This window comes from Protopterus annectens, chromosome 11.part0 (genome assembly GCF_019279795.1).
Source record: "Protopterus annectens isolate FY-2018-M chromosome 11.part0, PAN1.0, whole genome shotgun sequence".
Lineage (NCBI taxonomy): Eukaryota > Metazoa > Chordata > Ceratodontiformes > Protopteridae > Protopterus > Protopterus annectens.
This window is the reverse complement of record NC_056745.1, coordinates 1149862546-1149875829: the sequence shown is the minus strand read 5'-3', so window position 1 is coordinate 1149875829 and position 13284 is coordinate 1149862546. Positions and strand designations below refer to the sequence as shown.

Here is a 13284-nt window from a genome sequence, read left to right as displayed (position 1 = left end):
TGATCAATACTAGCAGAAAACTACGATCACTCATAAAATCATCCAAGGCCAACTTTGAGAGAAAAATCGCTAAAGACACAAAAGACAATCATAAGGCCTTCTTTAGCTATGTTAGAAACCTGGGTGGAAACTCCCAGATATGCTCAGAATCAGTCCAAAATGATAAAAAATCACTGAACCCACAGACATTGCCAACATACTGGCAGACAGGTTCAGTGCAAATTTCTCTCCCTCCCCCCCAAAAGGAGAAATATCTATCCCACCAGAGTCTAGCCTCCCAAACATCTCAGATGCCCAGGTGAGAGCTGCTCTCTAAAGCAAAAAACAGCATCAATGGGACCGGATGGTGTCCCCGGCTGTGTGCTACACGAACTCAATGAGGAACTAAACCCACACATAAGGCTGCTGTTTAATCTTAGCCTTACTACAGGATACGTACCCAAAGAATGGCGTACGGCAACTGTGGTCCCACTCCACAAAGGCGGTGCTTCTACGGACCCTGGAAATTACCACCCTATAAGCTTGACGAGCCTTGTCTGCAAAGCTATGGAGAGGATCATAATGGAACTCATAAATGAAGACATTGGGGACCTACAGACACTGGATCCTACCCAATTTGGCTTTGTCAAGGGCAGATCCTGCCTCTTGAACTTGGTCGACTTTTTCAAACAGTCACTAAGGCCATTGATGAGGGTAAGGCAGTTCACACAGCCTACCTTGACCTAGCAAAAGCGTTCGACACAATACCCCACTCGGGCATCATAGAAAAGCTCACCAGCTTAGATGTAAACCCATATGTCACAAGATGGGTTGCAAACTGGCTCAAGGACAGAACCCACAGGGTTAGAGTTGCTGGTGCCATGTCAGACTCTAAGCCGGTCACGAGCGGTGTCCCACAGGGCTCAGTCCTGGGCCCCCTCTTGTTCGGCATTTATTTTTCTGAAGTGCAGGCAAACATAGGGGATTGTGGCTGACAAAATTTGCAGATGACTGCAAACTGGGCACCATAATTGACACTCCATCAGACACAGACATCCTCCAGAAAGGTCTCATAGAAATGGATAACTGGTGCTAGAGCCATGGCCTTAAGCCTAATGCCAAAAAATGTATAGTCATACCCTTTGGGAAAAACAAGGTAACCCCTAATTACCACATAGGTGGTAATCCATTAAACACGGAAGAAGTTATCAGGGACCTGGGGACCCAAGTTGACAGTAACCTCTCTTTCGACACTCACATTGCCAGAGTGGTTAGGAAGACCTTCTACATTGCCCACCTGATCATGAAGGGATTCACATCCAGATCAGGAGAGGTCATTGTACCCCTGTACTCTTCACTTATCAGACCAATGATTGAGTACAACGCCCCATTCGGAATGTACCTTACCCGACACCTGCAGCAGTTGGAAAGACCCCAAAAGTTCCTCACCAAAAGGATAAAGGGGCTCAAACATATGTCATACGCTGCCCGACTGAAGAAACTCCAGCTCTATTCAGTTGCATACCGTCTGCTCAGAGGTGACCTTTGCCTGACATACAAGGCCATGTCCAACCCGGAATTAATGGACATGCTCCACCTCAAAAAATCCAAATCAACCAGAGCCACGAGAGCAAGAGACTTAAACCTCAACATGGATATAAATAGGACGTGCTGGAGGGACAGATTCATCCCCCAGAGACTCCCTACACTATGGAACAGAATCCCAGTCCATGTGAGGCAGAGCCCCTCACTGACTCTGTTCAAGAGAAATCTTGACAAGTGGATGGGTGATCGTAGGTTTACCCTGGGAATCATCTCTGTGTCACTGCTGGACAGAGGCACAGCAAACTAATGGGTATAGTATTCTCATCCTAAGGGGTGGTGAAAGCCACACACACACTGGCTAGGCTTATAAATGCCCTAGGGCAGATAGCCTAGTATGAACCTATGAACCTATACATTAGGTAAAATTGGGTTATACTGGCTAGGTTTGGAAGGGCTCTTAAGCTGTTAACCTAGTAATCTCCTATGAGCCTATACGGAAAGGGCATTAAAAATTCCTTGCCAGTGAAACAGTCAGCCTACACCCTAAACCACTGGCTGGCACATTCACCTGCAAGCCATGGTCAGAGAAAGCCCTACAGTCAAAAGAGACTACAAATTAATGGCACTTTACTGGAGCAAAAATACAAGAATTCATGGAAATACTCAGGGTTCTTTTACCTTGTGAAGAAGAGGAAATAGCAGTTCCCCAAAATAACATGTGTGAGGACTACAGAACAGATATGCAGCTAAGTCAGGTATGGAAATAAGGTACATACAGAAAGCTGGTGGTACAATGAAGGAGTCTAGAAAGTCATCAAAAGAAAGGAGGAGTGTAGGAAAAGGTGAGAGATAGAAAAGATGGACCAAACTAAGAATTAATACTGGTTGGCTAACAAAAAGGCTATGACAGCAGTTGCAAAAAAAAGAACAAGGCATCAGAAGCACTCTGCCAAACTCTGGAAAGTGACTCAGCAGATGGAAAAAAATAAATAAATAAAGGCAGAAAGATAAAGTAGATATTCATCAGACACTCTTCATAAGAGATACCAGCAACAACCTGATCATCAAAGACAGATGTAAGATGTATTTCCAGCAGCTTCTGATTAAAAATAACTGTACAGAAGCTGCAGTGCCCTACAGACACAGCCTACAATAAAGGAAGAAGCGGAGCCCAGCCTACAATAAGTAAGAAAAGCACTAAGGAAAATAAAGCCAGGGAAAGTAGCAGGCTCAGATGAGGTCATGGCAGACATGATCAAAATGGAGAGTGAGTTAACAGCTCCAGTGGCGTAGACGGATAAAGCCCTGAATACTGCCAGGCAACTCAAGTTCAATCAGTGGCTGGAGCAACTAACATAGCAGCAGGGAGGGAGGGATGGATGTGTCCATCCTGGGTGGGAGAATGCTCATCGATGATGCTCCCTAAGGGGAGGCACATTCCAAAGAAGGGAGTTGCCTTCGGATGTAGTGGGGTGCATATAAAAATAACTTGCCCCAGATGGAAGCACAGACAGCTGAGCCCACAGGACACCCTTAGGATCCACAACCAGCTTCAGCAATGCAGGAGTAGTCCAGTCGGGTAGGAGAATGGCTGGTAGACTCAGCATGGACATAGCGCACTAGGAAGCAAGCAGGTAGGATAAGGTCCAAGGAGATGGAAAAAATTTAAAAAGGTGAGCACAACTGACCTAACGTTTGCAGTAAGATAGACAGCTGAGAAGCCACTATAGATGAGGAAAGAGTCCAAATGGGCAGTCTTAGGTATGAAGAAACCATATAACAAGGTATCAAAAAAGCTGATTTGGAAAGTCTTGTGATGGTTTGAAATCCTGGAAACATTGCTAGAATTAGTGCAGGCTATGTAGAAGACCACAGTGACATAAGTATGAACAGTGGTCGGACTCACAGAGGAGTTTCCAGTCAGACTGGGTGTGCATCAGGGTTTAGCTCTGAGCAGATTGCTGTTCATTATGGTGACAGATGACATTACCAAACAGGTTAGAGGGGACTGAGTAACAAATGCGCTGTATGCAGATGATGGGACATTACAGACAGACTCTGAACAAGTATTTCTGCAAATTCTAGGGCTACGGAATGTAAAACTGAAGGTACACAAGATGGAACTGAGAACAGGTAAGACAACTGTAATGGCAGCAAATGGGGAAAGCAGAAGCTAACAACTGAGATAGCAGAAGGGAAAATAGTGGAACAGGTTAACAGCTTTAAGTGTCTACGGAGAGGTGGTTAAAGAGAAGAGAAGTGAAGAGGTCAAAGCTAGAATCAGAGAGGCTGCAGCCAACTGGCACAGAGTGTCAGGTGTAATGTGTGACAGAAGAATGCCAAGGAAGCTGAAAAATAAAGTATGCAAAACAGTGGTGCAACCAGTACTACTGTATGGTACAGAAACCTGGGCAGTGAAGGCAGAGCAGTTGAGAAAACTAGAGCTGCTGGAGATAAATTCCTGAGATGGGTGACAGAATGCACATTGTGGGACAGATGAAGAAATAAAGACATAAGAACAGACGCCCAAACAGCTCCAAATGCAGAAAAGGTGAAAAAGAACAGATTACAGTGTTTTGTGCTGACGAGCAGGAAAGAAGATGACAATTTGGTGAAGATGATGTGGGACAGACAGTAGGAAGGCAAGAGGTGTCCAGCAAAGAGATGAATGGATTGTGGGAGAAAAGACTTGTGACCGTCATACATGACTACCAAAAAAAGTAAGAGAATGGCACTGAATCGAGAAAGATGGCGAAAGATAACACGACACCCTTACCCCATGCAGAAAATAGAAAAATGGGGTTGATGATTAGGAAAGATGATGATGATCCACAGTATTAACATTAGGTTACAAGCAATATATATTAAAAAATTCTCCTGCTGCCATAAAAAGGACAAAAAAAGAAAGTTCAGTGCCAGAAGAAGTGGAGTGGTTTACACTGAGAAAAAAAAAAATATGCTGCAGCAATCTTCCTCTGATCTTTAAACATCTCTGCCAGAAAGGGATAGATACTGTTTTCAGCAGTAGAAGCAGCAGCAAGAGTACAGATGTAAAGAATGCTAAAAGATCTGGCTCAGTGAATTATTTTCTCTGGAAAATACTGAATGCTGATCCATTAAAATGTAATAAATGTTATAATAAAATGAAAGCAAACACCACAGCACTGTTTCCAGCATCGACAATAGCACATAATAAATCAAAATAATTGCAATCAAGATGGCAAATACAATAATTTCATTGGATGACTGCACTCCAAGTTCCACTACGCTATCAAGATCATTAAGATAAATGTAGATACAAGGAGTAAAAGTACTGAAATGGAAATCTGCTATCCCCATTGCCTTCTTTTTAAAATTTAAACATCTTCAAATTCCAAAATAAAAAAATAAAGAAATTAAAAATTCACATGATAAGAAGAGGTAAAGGTGATTTCCTTAAATCCTAGAAATCTCAAAATTAGAATGGATGATTAAAAAACCTTCCTTTGTTTGGAGAATATTAACACATGTACCATTAATGAAATCTGTCCTGGTACTCATAGAAAAGGGTACAGTAGTACAACTTTCCCAGCACCAATGTGCAAATATTTGTATTGAGATATTTAGTGATTTACAGTCATTCACCTTCCCACAAAGGCATGACTATCAATCACTCCAAAGAGCATATGAAACAACTAATCGATGCAGCACTCTAGCTACTAAGAACACACAAAAAAGTACCTCCTCAAGCATGCACACTCACACACAGACAAACGCACAGTCTTACAATATATATTCATTTACTGAGACCTCAAGACCCCCACGCACACACTGTCCCAGTACTAACACACATGATGACAGATATATATAAGCACACACTTACATACAAAGGCAACCCAAGCAGAATGAAATGGTTCCCCTTCTTCCTGCACAGCTCTCATCAAGGAAATGTAAGTATGCAAGGAAAGATTGATGTGTACAACTTTACCTTGTCAGCCCAGGTCTTGCACAAAATTTGCATAGTAAGGATATTTGGACCTCAATGCCTAGAATATAAAGCTGGGCTTGTAGGCAGTGTGAGGGTCTATGAATCAGGATAGTCTTGTGAAGTATGCAAGACAGCACAGACTCATCTTGCATAATTTGCAAGCAGATAATAAATATGAGCCATGTTTAAAGATCTAAAATAGATAACACACATTCCAGTGTATTAGCTCCTTTCACTGTTGCAGATGTAATGGGATAGACTACTGTTTCTCAATATTTGTACATGAACACCAAAAAAGCCAAGAAAACAGCTCAAGACAAGAAATTGCTCAAATAATAATTAATATCACTGGTACAGAACATAATATTGTAGGACTCTACTGTACAGCATCTATGTCCTGTCAGCAACATGGGGATTTCCTGACCAAACTCCTGGATTCAAAAATGAGTTAAAATACAGTCTTATGGGGATACATAACTACCTAAACAATGAGCAAACTGATCAAGATCACATAAATATGCCCACATTTTAATTGACTAAGTTGATTTAAACAATTTAGAATAAATGGCATGACATTCGAATAGAGTCAGTGATTTAGTAATATCTTTAACATTATAGTGAGAAAATCTATGATTGTTCTGCTCCAGTTCCATGGCTATACCCTCTGAAATTGACACAGATCATTGCACCATTATCTTTAACAGAGCAGTGAAATCAAACTCCTTGAAAAATAATCATCAGTCTTAGACTTTCACAGTAAAAATTATGATGCCACAAATGTTAAACATCTGCATTCATTCATGAACACATAGCAGTAAGACACAAACATGCAGGTAAATTCAATGAAGAAAATCTACCCGTGGAGTCACAAAATTAATAAAGATATCCAAAAGAAAAAAAGGGGTACTACTAAGCATGCAAACACTGCCCTAGTTATAAAAACAAAAGTACACAAAATATAGTACTACTTACTTTTCATATCATACGATAGCAGCTTGATCTCAAAGGTTGAAATAAAAAAAAAATGTTCTTTATATTCTTTCATTACTGCAGAAACCTCAACAAGATGAATTGTGAATGGTATCAATAAACAATGAAGTGATCTACCAGATACAGGCTACTGTGATGTTACTTGTAGTAGCATCATGGTCAGAATACTGTACACACAACAGAAGAAATCCGGTCTGTTACTACAGATATAACAACATTTGCCACGCATAAAATTTTAAAAATCAAGTTCAATAGAACCAAATGACATACCTTGTAGTTCCCTATGCAGAAACAAGAAACCTGAACTAAACCTTTATAGAGCAAGTTAAACAATTGAAAGAATATAGGCACTTCCCTAACATGGGCTACAAGTAATACAAATTCACAAACTGCAACTCATATTAAACTCATACAATTTTAGACCCATCAGCCTGTTTAAAATCATGGAGAGAGTTAAAATCATGGAGACAGTCATAATGTATCTAATGCAAAATGGCGCATGAGGAACTACTTCTGTTAGGTTTGGTAGAGTATAGGCTTGTTAAGTGAAGGCCCTGTCTTTTCAATAATCTGGCATTCCTTGAGCAGGTAAAAGCAGTAACAAAGGATTCACAGTGTATGGTATTTGTCCTGTCCTTATTATGGCATTCAGTGCATAAATCATAATGATAAATAATAATAATAATTTGAAATAATACATGTATAATACATAAAGGAATACCCAGTAATTAAACAAAAAGCACAAAATGTCAAACTATATGCAATTCAATAGGTGAAACACTGGTTAAGCAACAGAGCAAAACCAGTCAGGGTGAGGAGGATACCCATCTCTCTCTGTGGGGATTAAAAGTATATTCCCATAAAACCAATTATTTTTGTACTATTCTTCTCAGATATAAAAGTGGGAACCATGCTGTTGATAACCAGATATGTTGCTCATCACAAACTGTACTTCAGTACAAGATATCAGAGTTTTACAACGTGGTTTTGAAAAATATAACGTGATGTTGTAGTAATGCACTCACCATTAATGCCAATAAATGTAGCATTATGGGGCCAAGTAAAAAAAAAGAAAACATAAATTATGATTATAAAATAACAGAACAATCATACAAAAGACATCATTAACAATGACCTGGGGAAAATGGTACATGGCAATGTATACTGTAACATGTACAACTTCTGCATTCAGGGAAGCTGAGGTTAAAAAATATACTTTAGTGATAAATGTTTTTATTCAATAGAAACTGCTCTTATAATTGGCTAAGTCATTTAGTATTTATTTCACTTTGATATCTCAAAGTCAATTTTTAAAGGCCTTTTGACTGAATGCATAGCATATCCTGGAAATGATGGTTTCTGTTTTTTTTTTTGCTCTCATCTTCCCTGAGTGTCCAAATGCTACTAATTAATATATCTTGTTAGCTTTGGTTGCAGCAAAACTGGGTAGTGTCTACATGGCAATTTAAACATGACTAGTTGTCTACCTTCAAGAAGCATACAGTGTAATCCATTAAATTGTAAAAGACATGTCTAGTCATCCGAGGGTGATTGTTAGATCACTTCAGACCTCAATGATTTGATCCACTGCAGAATACGATACTACATATTATGGCCTTTGGACAAGTCACCTAAAACAATTTGAAAAGGTACTAAGGCTGCTTACTAGAAACATCAAGGCAGGTTGAAAATGCAAGGCTTCAGGAATAGTCACTACATTCTGTTTACAATAAGCAACTAAGGTGTGACCATCGGGTGGTCTATTACGCAATGCTTGTCTGATCCAGTTCTACTTGAAGGTATGTGCCTAGAATACAATGCTGAGGGAGTTAACACCAGATCAGGGAACCCTTTGGAAATGAACACATGAACCTAACCTCTCCCTTACAAATGTAACTATTCAGTCTACAGATTTAGCAGAACTTTCAAACTGACCATGAACCTACAAATTATTCTATAAATAAAAATAAAAAAACACGTGAAATAAATGCTGTTTTATTCTTGGTCATGTTACTCTTATACATAAACTAAAATAACTGAATATGATCAATTATTTCATGGTTAAAAAATACCCAGAAGCCAAATAAAATTATTTAGCACTGTTAGCAAATTCTGAACTATGACATAAGAACAAGATCCTGCCACATAAGCAAATCACACTGTAAGAACCCATTAATGCATTATAATACATTCCACTTTTTAAAAATGTGCAGACTGAATATATTTTACTGAATGTGACAGGGTCATACCGCTTGACAACCCCAGACACATTCAAGCAACTGCAGTGGGTCTTCAACAGACCAAATGCATGTTCAATAATGACAAAAGTCTGTAAGAGGGCATACTTGTATCCATTCTTTACTGAGATTTCTGATAGGTGTCATTAATTTTGGCTCTGTCACATATCTATTGTAAAAAATATATAAAAATATATCCATAAATTTTTATATATGGCTGCTTAAATCAATCAAGCAATACTAAAAAATATATTGTGTATACATCTCATACATATAAAAATTTCCATATCTCATACAAGTGTATGCTGCTGCAATGAAATAATATTCAATTTGGAGTAAACTTGGAATAAAATAAAAGAAAATCATTTTTACAGCTTAGTTGCCCTTAACTTTAATGCAATAGCAACAGAAATTGCATCATTTAGCCCAGGTTTTTCATTAGCATTCAAATGTAGCTGCCATAAAAGTTCTTTATATTATATAAGTGGAATCCAAACATCTGGAAATTGCAAACAAACAGCAAAAAACTGCTCGACTTTTCATATACACAACAAAAGAGATTGCCGTTTATTAGCTAAGTACTTTCATTCTATAATTTATTAGAACTTCATAAGAGCTGAAATAAACCAAAAAGCAATTACTTAAATACCATCCTTAAATAGAAAACATCATGTGACTTACAATCCAATTAACTTTAAAAAAAAAACAACACACACATATTTAGTTTAAGTCTACAGATAAAAAGTCAAAATAAACCATGTACATATAAACATCAGCATGTCACACTGTAAACTTCATCCTGGTCCATCTGATATGATTGATGGGCAGAGAGCCACTTGTCAGATCCAATCCAGCCTTACTAGTGCTCCCTGCTTCAAGCTCCTTTAAGATTTTTCCCTCAGTAACACCTCACACTTCAATAACCTTTCTTTCACTGCAGGTCCAAACAAGGTTGTACCATCATTTAGGATGTTAATGTAGGATGGCTTAGAATTGTCCACAAAGTCAAAGGCAAATCAAGGCATGATGCCTCATGGTAATTCCTATGCTCACCACCCTGGACACTCCACTGGCTGCATTAACTAAGAGCTGAATGAGGAGGTAGATAATGTTGAGTATAGTCGACACTGTGGCCTCTAGCCATTTCATTGACTTTGGTATGGGTGTCTTTCTCAAACAGTCTAAAACTTGTTCTGTTAAATTTTTTTGGAAATGATTTATTGGAGTAACATAGTTCAATGCCTCAAGTCAAAGGTACCAGAGGTGTATGCACACTCTTCCATTCTCTCCATCACCCTGGATGTCTTTTATTTCTGGATGGACAGCTGTTGTATCATCTGAAAGCTCTCACTTGGTGGATGAAGTTATGAACATAGAGACAAGCAGTGATCCTTCTGAATAGTGCTGCTTGAGTTTAGGGGAAAAAAGAATTTTATTGATTTTCATGGAGTGGTTTCTGAAGAATCAGGTTCCTGTTATGCACTCCTGGTGGCCATGTGTAACACACAATAAACAGGAGGGACCACCCAGGAGGTAGAAGTGCAGAACCATGTCTCAAAAAGCACTTCCTTGTCCTGGGGTCAGGACAAATTGGCCATGATCTTCTCTGTCTCACCAATTCCAGGATTTTGCCAATGGCATCTTCTGGAGGGGATTGGTGGAAATCCTCTCAATCATCTAAGTCAGTGTTGGATGACAACAACTCTGTAGGGGAGTCTATGTGCTTCAGACTCCACATCATCTTTTAAGAAACACTGGTAGGGGAGAATCTGACTCCCCAGAGGACTTAAAAGAAAGCTATGTAGGTTTTTTGAGGAAATCCATACTGAATATAGGATATTTGCTGAGAAGGATGAGCCACAGATTGCTGGGTGTCTGGAGCTGGAGCCAGTATCACTGGAGTCTTTTCTGGTGCCCTTGGGAGAAAAAGCAATCTTCTCCATCACACTAAACAGTGACTCCAGGTCTGCCAGTATCAAAGAAACCAAGCTCGGTGCAACAACTGTGCCCACTGATGTGGACATAAATGGTGCCAAGGAGGGAATCCTGAATACTGACAACCCAGGGGGCATCAGGAAGGAGATATGTGGAGACATATTTAAAGATCAAGGAGTCTGACAGCAAAACAGTATCAAGTTGGTTGGTGACAAAGTCCAGGTCCCAAAATTCAGCTGATATCAAAGTTTTTTGTCATCTAGTGAACTGGATGAGTGAGAACCAGTGCCAAGATAAGGGAGCCAGTCAGCATAGAAGGTAAAGGTTCCAGGTGATGCCACTGCTCCAAAACTACCAGTGACAAAACATGGACCAAAAAAAGGGCAAGTATGAGTGATGAGAAGACCAACCATATCTGCCCTAAATACCAACTGGGATGAGATGACACACATCTCAGTATGAGCCTTCGCAAAGGTCCTTACTATATATTTCCAATCTCTGTCAGAGATACTGCTGAAAGAACTGAAAGACCACAAGGAAGATGTGGATGATGACTTGGAGATAAAGCAAGGCAGCTCTCTTTCAGATTAATGCCTCCTAATAGAAGGCTTTGGAGATTTGTCACTAATTGCTGTTTGTTCTGACTTGGAGTCAAAGGATAAGACTCTCTCACCAATACAGAAGGCAGAATAGGTTCCAATCTCAGTACTTTTGGGACCAAGGATGGCCTAGAATCATCCACTTCATTTTTTTTTTATTCAACGTCTTTGTCTCACTCTTTTTATTTTTTTATTTATTTTATTTAACATTTGTTGACCGGGAAAGTCCGACTAGGTTCCACAGATCCTGTTTTCAGCAGAGGCCCGGGGAGAAATGCTCCAGACGCATGTCTTTAGAATGTGGGAGGAAACCGGAGTACCCGGAGGAAACCCACGCGAACACAGGGAGAACATACAAACTCCGCACAGAAGGCACCCCGGCCAGGAATCGAACCAGAGAACCTCTTGTTGTGAGGTGACAGCATTAACCACTGCGCCGCCCATTTCTCCTTTTCTTTCTCAGACTTGTTTGCAACGTAGTTTAGCAAAGTAGTCTTTTCAGAATTTACTTGTTCTTGTGGTCTGCTAACAAGCATGACCTTAAGGACTTTCATATTGAGTAGTCTGCAGAAAGAGATTTCATCCCTTATGTACATCATGTAAAGATTGTGTGTGTCCTGTGGCCACACTTGGCACACTTTCTGATGCTTTTCTCAGGCTTAGCTGGCTTGTCCATACCCACCACAACTCAGAAAAAGAAACTGAGTAATACTTAATAGGAAACAACACTACAGAATCTGGCTAGAACTAATTAAAGTCAAACCTTCAACACGTCTTAATAACGAAAGGAATTTATTTAACACACACACATGCACACGCACACACACACACACACACACACACACACACACACACACACACACACACACACACACACACACACACCTTTTTCAAGAAGGATGAAATGAGTCACCAGGCCTTCTGTCCAAGCAATGTGAGAAAAAAAGAAATTAGCTATAAACTAAATATTTTAGTAAAAGGAGAAAGCATTTTAAACAATAAAAAGACACATCCTAAAAGGGATTTACAGAAATACCTGTAAGGGTAGAAAAAGTGCAGAATGCCAAAAAACGTGAAAAAAGTGGAGCACTTAGCTCTGGCTGAAAAGCTCCATCCATACACTAAAGGCAACAAACATGATCTGAGGAGAATTAATGAACAGGAAGATTATGGGAGGTAAAAGTCTTAAAGGAGCATGAGGCAGGGAGCACTAGAATGGCCTGATCGGATCCAACAAACAACTCGGCAGTCATCAGTTGAATTGGACAGACCAGATGAATAGGTTCCAGCAATAAACTGGTTAATCTACACAGCAAGTAGTTGGCATGCCCAGTGCTTCCTTGACATTGTATTGCTAAGTCTGTTTTACAGATCGTAAGAATCCTAGCATCCTTGATCTAGTTCATATATATACTGCCATTTTATGCACAACTCCATATGTATCAGTGACCTTTTCTTTTAAAACTGGGGGTACTTCCCCTGTAAATAACTCAGTATTTATTGACATCTCAAAACCAGACCTCCTTCTTAATGACATTAATAAACTTCACTGTAATCTACCTCAATGGATCCTTTTACTAAAGCTAATACATATACCTCTTATTTCCATTCTCACGTAAATAGTTGTAATAACAAGGCAGTCCCAGTCTGCAGCAAATATAATGAGAAATTTGAAAACAAACTCCTATGGTAGAATATCTGTATAAATAAATATAACAAGAGAAAGAAACTGCTTAATGCTTTATAAGAGGCCTCATTCTACCTACATTAAGAGCACACTTAAGCAAATGAGTAAATAACTTAAGGGAAACATTATAAGGTTCAAATCTGAGTATGAATTTAACAAAGCTACTAAAACCAAAACTCAATTCAAATCTTTCTTAAACAATGTCAGCAAGTTAACTAACACCCAACGATGTTCACAGCTAGTCCACAATAAAACTGTCCACTTTGACCCAAATTTTACATCACCCCCAGTTATAACTATTCCACAGGTTCCACAATCCAAGTCACCCCCTTTAATTATTATGGA

At 39.4% G+C, this 13284-nt stretch overlaps 1 protein-coding gene across 4 annotated transcripts in view; it reads right to left on the bottom strand.

Moving 5' to 3' along the window:
- The window catches only part of FAM185A (family with sequence similarity 185 member A), a 1394841-nt gene that overhangs the window by 214022 nt on the left and 1167535 nt on the right, over window positions 1-13284 (bottom strand). Inside the window, exon 8 of one of the 4 annotated variants that reach the window (XM_044088507.1) lies at window positions 6464-6491. The exons of the other annotated variants lie outside the window; for them this stretch is intronic. Coding sequence (XP_043944442.1) covers window positions 6472-6491 — 20 coding nt within the window. The 3' untranslated portion in view covers window positions 6464-6471. The remainder of the gene's footprint in view (window positions 1-6463; window positions 6492-13284) is intronic. 4 annotated transcript variants of the gene reach the window in all.